This window comes from Sarcophilus harrisii, chromosome 4 (assembly GCF_902635505.1).
Source record: "Sarcophilus harrisii chromosome 4, mSarHar1.11, whole genome shotgun sequence".
Taxonomy (NCBI): Eukaryota; Metazoa; Chordata; class Mammalia; order Dasyuromorphia; family Dasyuridae; genus Sarcophilus; species Sarcophilus harrisii.
In genome coordinates this window covers 459500525-459515568 of record NC_045429.1, presented here as the reverse complement: position 1 = coordinate 459515568, position 15044 = coordinate 459500525, and the positions used below count along the sequence as shown (strand labels likewise).

The following is a 15044-nucleotide window of genomic DNA, read 5'->3' as shown; positions in this document are numbered from 1 at the left end:
TCCCCTAGAACTACCTGGGATAGAAAAGCATCACAGTGACTGCTCTGTTTGCTCAAAGCACTGTGACAGTTTCACATAGTTAATTGATCCGCCTTTAATGGGGTTGGCCCAGAAACTTCTCCTTCCTCCCTCTCTCTCTCCCTCTCCCCTTCACTTCTCTCTCTCTCTCTCTCTCTCTCTCTCTCCTCCTCTCTCCCCCCTTCCTTCCCTCCTTCCCTCTCCCCCTTCCTTCCCTTCCCTCTTCTTCTCCCTCTCTCCCTCCCTCCTTCCTCTCCTTTTTCCCCTCTCCCTTCCCCCTTCCCTCTTCCTTCTCCCCTTCTTCCTCTCCCTCCCCTTTCCCTCCCCCCTTCTTCCTCCCTTTCTTCTCCCTCTTCTTCCCCTCTCCCCCCTTTCTTCCTTCCTTCCTCTCTCTCTCTCTCTCTCTCTTCTCTGTCTCTTTCTTTCTGTCTCTTCCTCTGTCTCTGTCTCTCCGCTTTCTCCGCCTCCCTCCTTCCCCTCCTTCCTCTCCCTCTCCTTCTTCCTTTCCCCTCTCTCCCCCCTCTCCCTCTTCCTCTCCCTCTCTCTCTCCTCCCCCCTCACACACAGAGTAATTTATTTTTCTAAATGGATGTTTTCTCTCAAATGGGATATTTATATTTTTTCAGCTGTTTCCAACCTGTTTCTCACCTAATTTCCTATTTTCTTTCTCCCCTCCCACATCCCTCCCCAGTTTGCCATGTGGGTGGATGCTGTTATATTTGTCTTCAGCTTGGAGGATGAGATCAGCTTCCAGACAGTTTACCATTACTACAGTCGAATGGCCAACTATCGGAACACGAGTGAGATCCCCATGGTACTAGTGGGAACCCAGGGTGAGTGATCCCGTGATCCCAAATATTCTGCAAAGGGGCTACCGTTTGGCTCTCTGTTTTCATGGTGAGCTGTATCTGACTCCAGAGCTAGTGGGAAGGTCCCTACTTACTGGGAAAACTGTAAGAGTCATCGTTTTAAGATGATATTTCTATGTCCTTGAAGAATTTCCTAAAAGCTTTCCCATGTGCTATCTCATTTGATGCTCACAGGAACTCTGGGAGGTAAGTGATGGTGATCTTCCGATCCTTGTTTTGGGGTGGAGTGATTGGGAAATATGAAGTATCCATTGTCATGACTTCTTGCCTTTTGGTATCCGGGTTATTAAGGAACAAAGAAAATGACAACATTTGAAAAGACCAATTTTGCCAAATCGTCTAATTGTGATTGTTTTTTGTATTCTTTTATATTTTAAAATGAGTTCCTTTTTTGCACCACTTTGGGGAAATAGCACCATCTCCCCTCTCCACCTCCTGTGACAAAACCATAGTTAAGTAAAAACAAGTGCTAATGTACCCTACCTGACAATGCGGAAACCCTTCTTGTCCTTTTCTACCGTATCCCTGCCGTGAGGAGGAAAGTCGGTTTCATTAATGGTCATTGGTTTCTTGGTTACTCAAAATCTGACTTTTTTCTAGCGTTTTCATTTGTGTCACTATAATCGTTGTGTATTTTGTTCTCTTGGTTCTGTTTCTGTCATTCTACATCAGTCCCTAAAAGTCTTCCCATGCTTTTCTAAAGTCCTCCTCTTTTTCCTGCTTTTAATGCATCTGAAACCTTTCAGAAGCCCCTGGATTCTTAGCCACTTGGCATGAATTTGGGTTCATTTAACCCTAATCCTAGATTCTCCTCCCAGTGCAGATCCTCAACCCCTCCAAACCTCTGCTCATGCTCTGTGGCCCCTCCCAGGCTCCCCTCTCCCCATTCCACAGCCACAGTTTCTTCCTGGGGATGAGCAGATCCTCCCTGAGCTGAGCTGCTTCTTGGGCAGGATCTTGGGGAAACCCCAATGGACAATAATACTAGTGGTGCTGACAGCAGCTCATGTTTCATATTTGCAAACATTTTCTTTTTCAATCCTTGTAACAACCTTGTGAGGTCAGTGCTGTTATCCCCATTTTGCAGATAAGAAAACTGAGGCACAGATTAGATGGGACTTGCCCAGAGTCACACAGTGCTTGGTTTAGGAACTAAACCCTGGGGGAAAACCAAGGGTCCCCATCATCCTCCCGTGGTCCCTGAGGCCCAGTGACCTCCCTGGTCCCTGGCTCCAGAGCCAGCCGGCTACACCCTGTGCCTCCATGACCAGCTGATCCTGGGGCCTGATTAATAAAGGGTCACCTTCTCTATCCTAGCATGAAGCAGAAGGCCATGGAAACGAAAAGGAGCATTTACTGGTGATCTGGTGGTCATGGGATTGTGGGAGCGATTGGTTCTGGAGTTGTGTGAAGCTCACTGGAGGATTTGAGGCTGGGAGGACTGGACCTCAGAGTTCTCAAAGGAAAGGAAAGGAAAGGAAAAGAAAAGAAAGGAAAGAATAAAGAGGAAAGGAAAGGAAAAGAAAGGAAAAAAGAGGAAAGGAAACAAGAGGAAGAGGAAAGGAGGGGAAGGGAAGGAAAAGAAAAGAAAAAAAGGAAGATGTCCTCAAAGGCCCTTTCTAGCACTCCATCTTTTTTTTTTTTAATCTTAGTGGCATTTTTCCCCCAATTACATGTAAAGATAGTTCTCAACATTCATCTTTGTAAGATTTTGCGATCCCCAAATTCTCCCTTTCCTTTCTCAAGACAGCAAGCAATCTCAAGGAGGTCTCCATGTACAAACATGTTAAGCATATTTCCCTATTAGTCATGTTGTAAAAGAAAAACTGAATAAAAGGGAAAAACCACGAGAAAGAAAAAAGAAGTGGAAATAGTTGGCTTCGATCTGCATTCAGTCTCCATAGTTTTTTCCTCTGGATGTGGAGAGCTTTTCCCCCATAAATGATGGAATTGTCTCCGATCACTGTATTGCTGAGAAGACTCGCTCTTCATCGTTCCCCACATAATCCCCGAATCTCAATTTCCTCCTTTGTACAATGAGATTGGACCAGCCCACTTTGGAGAAATGGAAGGAATTTATATTAAATTGTGGAAAAAAGGGAATTCTGTGGCTACAACAGAAGTTCAGACGCCGACGGCATTTGGTAGGAAGAGACTTTGGAGCCTCCTCAGGTCCATTCAAGAGGAGATTCCACCCTTGAGCTCCCTAGGAAAGGGTATTTCCCTTTGCCTCTTGCAAGGACTCTTTGTAAATGAGAATTTAACCATTAAAATAGGCCCTAATGCCTGCCTACACCCCCCTCTAGTGGCCTAATTGGAAATAGCAGCGGCCACATTGTTCTTAACCCAGGAAGGGAGGTTGAGGGATCTTTGGATGGTTATAGGCTCATCATATCACAGAAGGAGAGCGGGAGGTCTCTCAGAGGCTTTCTTCCCTTCTCCCTCCCCAGGGGAAATGTCTGGCAAATTAAAAGCCCAATTTCAAGGGTTTTCAAAAAAGCGATTTTTATTATTAGCCTTCGTTTTGCTATCCCTTAATGTCCCAATGTATCTCTCCCCGTCCCAGAGAGTCACCAATCTGAGGAACGTGTTAAAAACCTAGTATATGCTTGCAGGAGGCCACACCCAGATCCCCCACCTCTGCAAAGACACAGGGGAGAAGGAACCTCTACTATCTCTTCTTTAGCAACCTGTTTGTCATTAAAATTTCTCAGAATTCTCCAGTTTTCTTCTTCGAGGCCTTTCTGATCTGGACTTAGGATTTCAGTCGACAGAGAGCAAACAGTAGGATTGCATGGAAAACGACAAGTACTTATTATATAGGAGCTTGGGTCTAGGTAGTTTATTTTATATATATGTTTTATATATATATATATATATATATATATAACATATGTAAATAAACAAATATATAAAAAGAATATATATTTTTACATATTACATATATGTAAATAAACATAAATATGTATAAATAATATATATTATATATAACTTATGTATGTAAATAAACATAAACATATATAAATAATATAGTATATGTAACATATATGTAAATAAACATAAATATACACAAATAATATATTATATATAACTTATATATGTAAATAAACATAAATATATGTAAATAATATTATATATCTTATGTATATAACTTACATATGTAAATAAACATAAACATATATAAATTTTATATATATATATATATATATATTTAATCTAGGTAATTTAGTGGATAGAGCACTAGAATTGGATTTACAAAAACCTGAGCCTCAGGCGCTAACTGGGCAAGTCATTTAACTTCCTTCATCCTCAGTTTACTCTTTTGTAAAATGGGAATAATCACCTTCTAGAATAAATAGGAAGTAAAAATGAGATTTTTTTAAAAAGTTCATTGCAAACCTTCAGATGTCCTATAAATGCTAGTTAATACTATTCCTGTTATTAGTTTGAGCTTATTAAATTTAGTGCAATAACAGACCTACCCTGTTTGTGTCCCCTCCTGAACGTCCTCTGCTCCCATCTGCGCATTTTGAATCTTTTAAGGTTCGGGTTTTGAGGGTGTCTACCAAGTGTTTGTTAAACGACATTTTGATGTTTTACTTTTTTGGTCCCAGACGCAATAAGTTCCAACAACCCACGCGTCATCGATGATGCTCGAGCGCGGAAACTGTCAAATGACCTGAAGAGATGCACGTACTACGAGACATGTGCGACCTACGGCCTGAACGTGGAACGCGTGTTCCAAGACGGTAAATCTCGCTGCTTTTGTCCGCCTCGTCTAGATTGTAGGGAAGCCTTCTGCACCTGTGCCCATCGGTGCCCTCTACCCGTAGAGAGATGCCCATGAGCCGCAGAAGCACGTGCACACACACACACTGTTACACACTGAGAGTCAGAATGGATCTTTGGCATCCGTGCTTCCTTTTGGTGAATTAGGGTTGGATTTGGGGAGCGGCCTGTGAGGGGCAGGTACGGCAGCCTCCCGAGTGTCTTTAGATCCTTCTGTATGGTCACTGGTTAGGTTAATGATGCAAAAAATTGCATCAACATGAGGAATTTTAATTCTTTTTTTTTTTAGCTTTTAATTTTCAAAATATACACATTGTAGTTTTTAACATTCAGCCTTGCCAAATCTTATGTTCCAAATTTTTCTCCCACTCCCCTAGACAGCAAGTACAGTATATGTTAAACACGTGCAATTCTTCTAGACACATTTCCACAATTAGTTTGCTGCACAAGAAAAATCAGATCAAAAAGGAAAAAATGAGAAAGAAAACAAAATGCAAACAAACCACAACAAAAAGAGTGAAAATACTGTGTTGTGATCCCCACTCAGTTCCCATAATCCTCCCTCTGGATGCAGATGGCTTTCTCCATCAGAAGTCCATTGGAACTGGTCTGAATCAGTTCTTTGTTGAAAAGAGCCACATCCATCAGAACTGATCCTCATGTAACCTTGTCGTTACTGTGCACAATGTTCTCTCGGTTCCACTCATTTCACTTCATGTAAAGTCTCTCTGAAATCCTCCTGCTGGTCGTTTCTTACAGTTCAATAATATTCCATAATATTCATATACCACAATTTATTCAGCCATTCTCCAATTGATAGGCAGCCACTCAGTTTCCAGTTCCTTGCCCCTACAATAAGGGCCACCACAGACTTTTGCACATGTGGGTCCCTTTCCTCCTTTAAGATCTCTTTGGGAGATTATAAAGAAGGGAAAGGGACCTGTATGTGCACGAATGTTTGTGGCAGCCCTTTTTGTAGTGGCTAAAAACTGGAAACTGAATGGATGCCCATCAGTTGGAGAATGGCTGAATAAATTGTGGTATATGAATATTATGGAATATTATTGTTCTGTAAGAAATGACCAGCAGGATGATTTCAGAAAGGCCTGGAGAGACTTACACGAACTGATGCTGAGTGAAATGAGCAGGACCAGGAGATCATTATATACTTCAACAACAATACTATATGATGACCAGTTCTGATGGACCTGGCCATCCTCAGCAACGAGATCAACCAAATCATTTCTAATGGAGCAGTAATGAACTGAACTAGCTATACCCAGAAAAAGAACTCTGGGAGATGACTAAAAACCATTACATTGAATTCCCAATCCCTATATTTATGCACACCTGCATTTTTGATTTCCTTCACAAGCTAATTGTACAATATTTCAGAGTCTGATTCTTTTTGTACAGCAAAATAACGTTTTGGTCATGTAGACTTATTGTGTATCTAATTTATATTTTAAGGTATTTAACATCTACTGGTCATCCTGTCATCTGGGGGAAGGGGTGGGGGGGTAAGAGGTGAAAAATTGGAACAAGAGGTTTGGCAATTGTTAATGCTGTAAAGTTACCCATGCATATATCCTGTAAATAAAAGGCTATTAAATAAAAAAATAAAAAATAAAAAAAATAAAAGAGAAAGGGAATTAAAAAAAAAAAAAAAAAAGATCTCTTTGGGATATAAGCCCAGTAGAGACACCACTGGGTCACAAGGTCTGCAGTTTGGAAGCCCCTTGGGCACAGTTCCATATTTCTCTCCAGAATGGGACTCTTGATTCTTAGATGCTCTGTGGGTTTCGCCGTTGTGTGGTCAGTCACTTCTCTGACAAAGGTCCCGGCCGGGGCCCCGGGAGGCCTTGGGGGATGGACTTTGGGAGAACTATTTTGAAGTCAGTTGGATTCCCCTATGGCCAATGTGCTGCTGAGCCCCTCGGATGGGAGCGAAGCTTTCCCTGTATAGGGTGGCAAACTCCCCACTCATCGTGGGTCCTGTTCTGGAACGCCTCTCCCTCTTGGCACCCTCAGGGAAAGCTTGTGCTTTGCTTTTGGGAGCCTGGCGAGTTATCGGACCATGCTTAAGTAGAGGGGGCAATGAAAGCTCTTATTCCATCTCAGAGGGTTTCTGTCCGCTCAAATGTGAGGATGTTTTGTGGACCCCTGCAAACATTGAATCAGACCTAAAAGAGACTTCAGAGGTCCTCCCGAACCGTTCTTCCATTGTTACAGATGAGCAAACTGAGGCTGAGGGAGGACATATGGAGAAAAAGTGTCAGGTGGAATTTGAGTCCATATCATGCGACTCCAGAGCCAGGCATCTCGCCCAGTTCAGTGATGGTTCCCCAGTTGCTGTAGCCTCCCCTTCCCCTCACCACCCGCTCCTGTCTATACCCATACCCCTGTGCCTTCTTTGCCAAGATTAAAACGTCAGCATTTAGGGGAGAGGCCTCTGGATCAAAGACTTCTGGACTTCTAATTCTCATTCAGCTCATTATCCCAGAGACTGAAATCTTCCTAGACCTTCCTTCCATTGAGAAGTCAGGGATTCGCACCCAGGACCTTGAAAGCCAGAGCCCTCCCTCTCCCATCATCCCCTTGTACAGATTATGTTCTTTAGCAAACGGGGCTCAGTGGGAGCAGGGATGGCGGCTCTGGGGGGATCAGCTTCCCCCTGGCTGGCCGCCATGTTCACGTGCTATGGTCCTCCCTCCCATGCTGCCGGATCCTTCCTCTCCATCCACCCCCTTTAATGTTAAGAGGGCCTCTCTTCCCCTATTCCTAGGTCTGAATCTTGCATTGATGACCCAGCTGACTCTGGGTAATGTTCCCAGTTCTTTGCACATAGTAGGTGCTTACAGCAGACTTGTTCACTGAATTGAATTTGAAGGTGCTAGACTAATGTTTGATGCTTGAGGCTGGAATCGTTTCTCTGTCTTTCAGGTTTAACTTACATTCACTAGTTACAGAACATGAGAACTCTGCCAGCTTCCTTCTTGTCCTCGCCTCCCATCGAGCACCCCTTGCTCTCTTCTGGGCTTTTCCCCTAAATGCTGCGCTGCCAGTCTGGATATAATGAATGCAGGCACGTGCTTGTGGGGGACCATCCTATAAAACTCTCCGACCCGGGGGGAAGACAAGGGGGCAGTGTTCCCAGATCTGTCAGGAGTAAAAGAAAGCTGTCAGAGGGATCACACTGGGCCCCAAAAGGCACCACGAGGCCACCCCCCAGTGCCCAAGCACCGAGAAGCAGGGGCAGGCTCTGCCGTGGCCCTGGGGATCCACATACTAGCTGAAGCTGACCCTCCCTCGGGGAGCTTACGGATCACCCGCAATCCGGGCCCTTCCCCAGAGGGGCTCTTTCCGCTAAAGGGCCCCTCCTTTTCTCCAATCCTCAGAGCATCCACTTCTTCTTTTATCACCTGCTGGGGCAAGAACAAGCGCCCAATGACCCCGGCTCTTCCCTTTGCTCCCCTTTTTCATGGATTTAAAACACACGCACGACAGTCTCGGGGCTCCCCCAGGTGGCCACTGGGAAACCCTCCCATCACCACAGTGGGGCGAGATTTCAGTGAGAGCTCACTGCCGCTGGAGGAGCTTTTCAGAGACCACAGATTCCCTTGATCCTCACTATGAAATAAAAATAAAATCTGGAAAAAAGGGGGCGAGGGGGCAGGGACACATGAATGAATTTTTTTTCATCCGTATTCAATTAGTATTGTTTTGAAGTGTTCATTTCTACAAGAAGAGAAAAAACTCCCCTTAAGGGAAATCAAATATCGGCAAGTAATGAATGCATTTTTATAAGTGAGGCAGCAGCCCCACCTCCTCCGCTTCATTTTTTTTTTTTATTTTTAAAATTTTTCCCAATCACATTTTATTTTTTTAAATACATATAAAGATGATTTTCGACCTTCATTTTCATGAGCCTTTGTGTTCCAAAGTTTTCTCCCTCTCTCCCTATCTCTTCCCTCCCCAGGACAATAAATAACCCAAAATAGGTTAAAAATGTTCAGTCATTTTAAACGTATTTCCATATTTGTCCTGTTGCACAAGAAAAATCAGATAAAAATATTAGATTTGGTCCTAGGAGGCAGAGTTAGGAAGAACACACGGCAGATGCAAAGAATTGGGCTTCCAAGAGGAATAACTTTCCCAGAGTGCCTCAGGAGGCGGTAAGCTGCCCATCCTTGGAGATCTCCAAGCAGGGATTGGACTAGAGGAGACTCTTTCTCAGGTATAGGTGGGCTGAGCTGGCCTCTGGAGTCCCTCCTAAGTCACAATCATGGGCAAGCTCATTTGAATAACCTGCACACGTTGATTGTTCCTGTGCTTCACCACAGGACAGAGTTTGAATCTGGAGGTTGCAGGGAGAGAAATGTGTTGGAAGTGCCTGTGACTCCAACCTCCCTCTCCAGGAGACCATGGCCTGGGGTGAGTTAGATGGGTGTGGCTTGTTCTTCCCTTCTCCCCCCCTTTTAATCTTCAGTTCCAGTAAAGGCAGTGCAGCCCCTGGGCCTAATTAAGGCGGGGAGTGGAGCCTGCTTGCTGGGGAACCCACTGCAGTCAGTAGATCATCATTTACTCGATAATCATTTGGAATCTCCTCCGATTTCAGCATCTCCTTGTAATCTCTGCCGGTCCAGCCTTTCGTAGTTGCTGCTTTCCAAATTCACAAATGTCGGTCGGGATTACTTCATTTCTTCCCATCATGTGATTGTGGCACTGGGAGGGTGGAGGACCCAGGTGTGCCCCCTCCCCTTGGCGTTTCACAATAATTTCTGTTGTCCGTGAAAAGGCCATTCTGAAGGAATATACTGTCATTCATATAACCAAGAACCGGGGAAGATGCAGGAGGGGCTGCTGGCTCCACTCAGGGATGTACCTGACGGGCTCCCAAGACGAGGGGACCCTCAGAGCAGAGCCGGGGGCAGTGAGGGCACTCTGCCTTGGATCAGGGCTCAGAGAAAGGCTCGGCTGAGGCCTGGTGTGAGCTCGGTTTCCTTATTTGTAAAGCGAGGGGCTTGGGCCAGCAATTTCTGAGATTGCTCAAACCCTAAGGAAGTCATTTCAGAAATCAGCTTGTCCTTTTTGGCCCCTAAAACCAAGGGGTGGAACAGTGGGTGAAAAATGCCACCCATCGAGTAGAGTCAAGGCTGGTTTAAGGGGAGAAAGTACTTACCAATGAGAGCAGCGGCTGGATGGGATGGGGGGTGGCAAGGGCGCCCTCCGGGGAGACCCCGAGCAGAGCATGGGGGACCAGGTGTCCAGCAGAGCGGAGCACACGGTTGTTTTCCAGGCGTGGGTTGGTAGGGTGGCTGCCAAGTTCCCTTTAAATTCTGGAATCCTGGATCATCTTTATGTTCTTTTAGCACTTTAAAAATGTCACTGATGTTAAATATTAGGACATCGGCTTTCCCTGGTCCCTCCACTAGGAGCTCATGTTCTTCTTCTCTACCTTGCTGTGCCTGCTCCAGCTTCTCCAGCTTCTCTCTGTTTACTATCTCAGTGATTCCCCCAGAAACAACCTTACAAACTCTGTGAAGGGAGCGGGTTTGGTGGCATGTGTTTAGTTCAGCAAGTGATTATTAGATATTATGGTTGGATGGATGGATGGAGAGATAGATGGATGACCAGATAGACACTCAAATGGATGAATAGATGGATAGATAGAGAGATACATAGATAGATGGAAAGAGACAGGAAGACAGATGAATAGATGGATGGACGGACGGACAGACAGATAAATAGATGTACAGGATGGGTAGAAAGATAAGATAAACAACTGGATAGATGAATAGACAGACAGATGGATTGACAGATTATAAACAGATAGGCAGATGGACACACCTACAGATGGGTGGATGGATGGATGGATAAATATATAGACAAATGAATAGTTGAACGGATAGAAAGAGACAGATGAATAGAAAAATGGATGGATGTATAAATAAATAAATGAACAAATAAATGAATAGATAGATGGATAGATGGACATATAGACTGGTAAGACAAATGGATGAATAGAGAGATGAATAAATGGACAAATAGAGATGAATAGATATAGACAGAGAGATAGATGAACAGAGAGATACACAGATGGATGGATAGATAGATTGACAGACAGACAGATGAACAAATGGATGAATGAATAAACAGATGCACTGACAGATGAATAGATGTACAGTACAGCTAGATAGACAACTGGACAGATGAACAGATAGATGGACTGACAGATTATAGACAGACAGGTAGACAGATGGACACACCTACTGATGGATGCATGGAGAAATAGATAAGTGAATAGATGGATAAGTAGAGAGAGATAGATGAGTGGACAGATGGATGGATGGATAGATGAACAAATAGATGATGGACAAACATTCAAACAGATGGACATAGACTGCTAAGACAGATGGGACAAGTGGAGAGAGATGATGGACAGGTGGATACACAGATGAATAGATACACATAAACTGATAAAACGTATGGTAGGTGAATGAATGGCTGGATGATAGATTCATGGATAGATAGACAGGCAGATGGTTGAACAGATGGATAGATGGATGCACGGACAGACAGTTTGGTAGCAGAAAAGATGCAAAGACAGCGAGCCAGGCTTGTGATCCAGAAGATCTGAGTTCCAAATCCGCCTCTTATGCCTGCTAGACACATCGTATCCAGTCATATCGTCTCTCAGCCCCACTGTCTGTTCTGCGAGCCAGAAAAGAGTTGCGGGTCTGCAGCAGGGGAGGACGTCTCCATCCTGGGAGATCCCTTCACCAATGTTCACAACTTTCTATAAACGGAAGCATTTAAATGAGACTTAGCCTATCCCCCAAGTGTGATGGAGAGGGGGTGTGCTGGAAGGACCCACTGTCTTCGTGTAGGAAATAAGGAAAAGAATCTTTGAGCTGATAAATTGTAACATTCTTCTGAGGATGTTAAATATTTTTAGAGATTAGGAGGTGATTTAATTGTTCATAAGAGATTTATAACATGGTTCTAATTGATCGACGGCAATGAACAGGAAGTGTGATGTGGGCAATTCATTCACAAACAATGTTGAGTACCTATTATGCATCAGGTGTCCTCCTAGGCTTGGGACAACAACAACAGGCAAAGGACGGTCGCGGCTTGCCGGCAGTCAGCAGCCTAATGGAGGAGATGTGAAAACGACTGTACAAAGTGCGCACACACAGGGTAAATCGGAGCGTGTTGCTGTGGAGCCAGAGAGCGGAGCGCACGCCCCATCTCTGCCGCTTGGTCCCTGAGCGATCCGGGGCTGGAGGTTATGAACCTCCCTCTGCCTCCGGTTTTTCATCTAGGAATTGAGAGGGTTTCAGTAAGCGGCTCCCGAGGCTTCTTCTTCTCCCTTTGAGCCGATAACCTGTTTCTGCTTGTTTCTCCAAGACCAGCCCAGGAAGCCCCAAGTCCAAAAACCCCCCTAGATTTACCCAGACTGCAGTGAAATGGGGGTTTTCCTGGAGCCACGTGAGCTGCTGCCATCTCTATGCAAGCTCCAGATGAGGAGGTTGGCACTTCCGTTGCCGTTTCCGGGCTCTGATTCAGGAGTCCATGGCCGACGTCGGTCCGTCCAGAGAATAGGGGCGCTCAGCCTGGCCAGTTTTATTCTCTGGCTCCCGGGGACCCTGAGCAAGGCTCGGGTTTGCGTGTCCCCCGTGAGCGGAGGCTCTGCCCGAGCCCAGGGGAACGAGCGCTCGCCTTTATTCCCATCAGTCCCTCCCACACATGGTGTGTTCGCCCGGGGTCTGTGCCAATTCTTCGGAGGGAGGCAGCGTAACGGTCTGGGGCCGCCGCTCTCCTGGGAGCACGCTTGGCTCCCTTTGGCTTGGCCTGAGACTCTCGGCGCCAAGCTCTTGCTCCCTGGGCAGCTCCTGCAGAGCCTTGTGGGAGCCGATTGTGAGACTTTACCTGGAATTAGCTCCCAGGCAGCTGTGGATTAACGGCAAACCTCCTGCCTCAGGTGGCCTTCTCCCAAGTGCTAGAGCACTTTCACGTGCTCCCACACACTCCCATGCACTTCTCCATGCTCCGGGATCATGGGCCAATTGGGAAAGAGACTCGGCTTTGGGTCCGAGCGGCCGGCTTCAGAAGGACACGGGTTCGAATGTAGCTCCTAAATCTGTGACTGAGGAAGTCACCCAACTTGAGACCCATTTCCTCAACTCAGATGGGGACGGAGCCACGTGGTTGTTCCCGAAGTTTGGCTCTGGGAAGGAGCATGGGGTTCGACTGGCTCGTTTGACAAATGAGGGAAACTGAGGCCTTGAGAGACTGGAGAATGAGCGTCAGGTTTCTGGGCTGGATATCGCTCCAGCAACTTCTGGTCGCATTTTGCTGAAGAGAAACTCGAGTTCTAGAAAGGTTAAAAGCCCAGACTTGGCAAGATTTGAATCTGGTCCAGCTGCCTTTCCATGTATCCCGTGGCTTCTTGATAAATACTCTTTATACACCGTCCACGTGCCAGTTCCAAGAGAGGAAGACCGCACTGCAAACCCTCAGCCCGCCAGGGATCCATCTCCCCCGTGGGCTCCCAGGAGACTCACCTAAGACAGTGTAGACAAAGCGCTTTGTGAAATCGAAAGCGGTCTACACCTAGCAGCTCTCGCTCCTGCACGAGGCGGTCGGCTTCAGAGCTGGACTCGGAGGCAGGAAGGCAGACCCTGGCCCGAGTCCCCTCGTCTCTCAGCGTCCCCGAGCAGCCCCTCTCCCTCTCCCTGGCAGAGCAGTGGGGAGCTACGTTACTGGGGAGGGCTTCCACATGGGGAGTGCCCCCAGGGCAGCCCTCTCCCTCTCCTTGGCAGAGGGGTGGGGAGCTGCCCCAAAAATGAGTTTTGGGGGGATACCTTAGTCTAGCCCCTCTAATGTGTCCCCTAAGGTTTTTGTTGGTAGAAACTGGGCCTGCCAGTAGTGTCCTTGTATGTTTGTATGTGTGTGTGTATCTGTGCACATGTGTGTGTCCGTGTCGTCCGTGTACATGTGTGTGTCCGTGTGTGTCCCTGTGCGTGTGCTCACGCAGCCCTAGCATTACCTGAATGAGCTCCCTGCCCCTCGCAGAATTGAACCTTTAAAATGTCATTAGTGAACGTTCTCCATTTCCGTTTCCCCATTAAGAGTGTTCTCTTCTGCTCATAAAGTGAATTTTGTCAATGACACTGAAAATGATGATTTTAATATTTCTTGTCGGCGCAGCCGCGCTAAGTGCGCTTTGCCCCGGGATTCCTCGCTAATGCCTTTCGCCTGCTCGACTTGGCCCGAAGTGCTATTAATGCGTACAAATGGCTTTTATTTTGGTTCATGATCTGTTCATAATTGCACGCTTTTCTGCTTTCCCTAATTCTTTTTTAAATGATCAAATGATGATGTCCTTTCTGACCCACTTAACTCGCCTTCCTATAGAAGCGCCCTACGTGATTCCTGGGAACGTCCCCACTACCTAGGGCTGGTGACCCCTAGGAACGTCCCCACTGCCTGGGGCCGGCGACTCCTGGGGATGTCCCTGCTCCCGGAGGTCCCCTGGAACGTCCCCCCTACCTCGGGCCAGCGACCCCCGGGAACGTCCCTGCCACCCGGGGCTGGTAGTCCCTGGGAATGCGGGACTGATCCACGGAAAGGGAGGTGACACTAATCTAGACCACCTCCATTCCCACATTGGGAGGCTCCCCCACTGCCTGCCCCTGGAGGGGAGTCGGCCCTTCCCCCTTGCTCCGTTCTGCCAAGAAAACTCGCTTTTGTAAGTTCAGAGCAGACAAAGTATTCTGTGCTCTTGATGGAGTTTTTAAAAATTGTTTTTATTCAAGAAAATAGACCTCGAGTGTAGACTGGCGATGTTGTCTCGGATGAAACGGCGAATCCTCATTTACTTATTCATTTATTTGGCTGTTCATCGAGCAGCTGTTAATCGCCCCGTGTGTGCCGGGCCCTGGGCTAATGCACGTGTACTAATCGCCCGACACGCGTGCCGTGTGGAGCTGTGCCCTTGTTCACGTGCGTCTGTGTCCGTGGCTGGGGGAGGGTCACGCTGGCAGAGACTCCAAGCTCAGTCTTTGAGACGGTCTTAGTGACTCTGGGAAGGACGTCCCCCCCCCCCCAGGGTTTCGGGCGGCTGTTGGGGACCGAGGGGAGCAGAGGAGGGGCCGCGCTCCTCGGAGAGAGTGGATGGATTCCTCCTGGCGCTCCCTGCGCTAAAGCAACGGCAGCCCCGGTCCCCGTCGCCCCCTTGCCCTTGGCTCTGGGGCTCAGGCCATTTCCCTGATCTGTATCCACAGCCCTAGTTGAAGGGATCTGGAGATCTGTACCCACGCCCGAACAGCTGCCTCAACATCCACACAGGGATATCTGGGG

At 46.8% G+C, this 15044-nt stretch overlaps 1 protein-coding gene across 10 annotated transcripts in view; it reads left to right on the top strand.

The window, feature by feature from the left end:
- AGAP1 (ArfGAP with GTPase domain, ankyrin repeat and PH domain 1) overlaps nt 1-15044 on the top strand; it is a 615139-nt gene that overhangs the window by 278408 nt on the left and 321687 nt on the right. For all 10 annotated transcript variants that reach the window (XM_031968800.1, XM_031968799.1, XM_031968801.1 and 7 more), the window contains 2 exons: nt 710-851; nt 4502-4636. In XM_031968800.1, coding sequence (XP_031824660.1) covers nt 710-851; nt 4502-4636 — 277 coding nt within the window. The remainder of the gene's footprint in view (nt 1-709; nt 852-4501; nt 4637-15044) is intronic.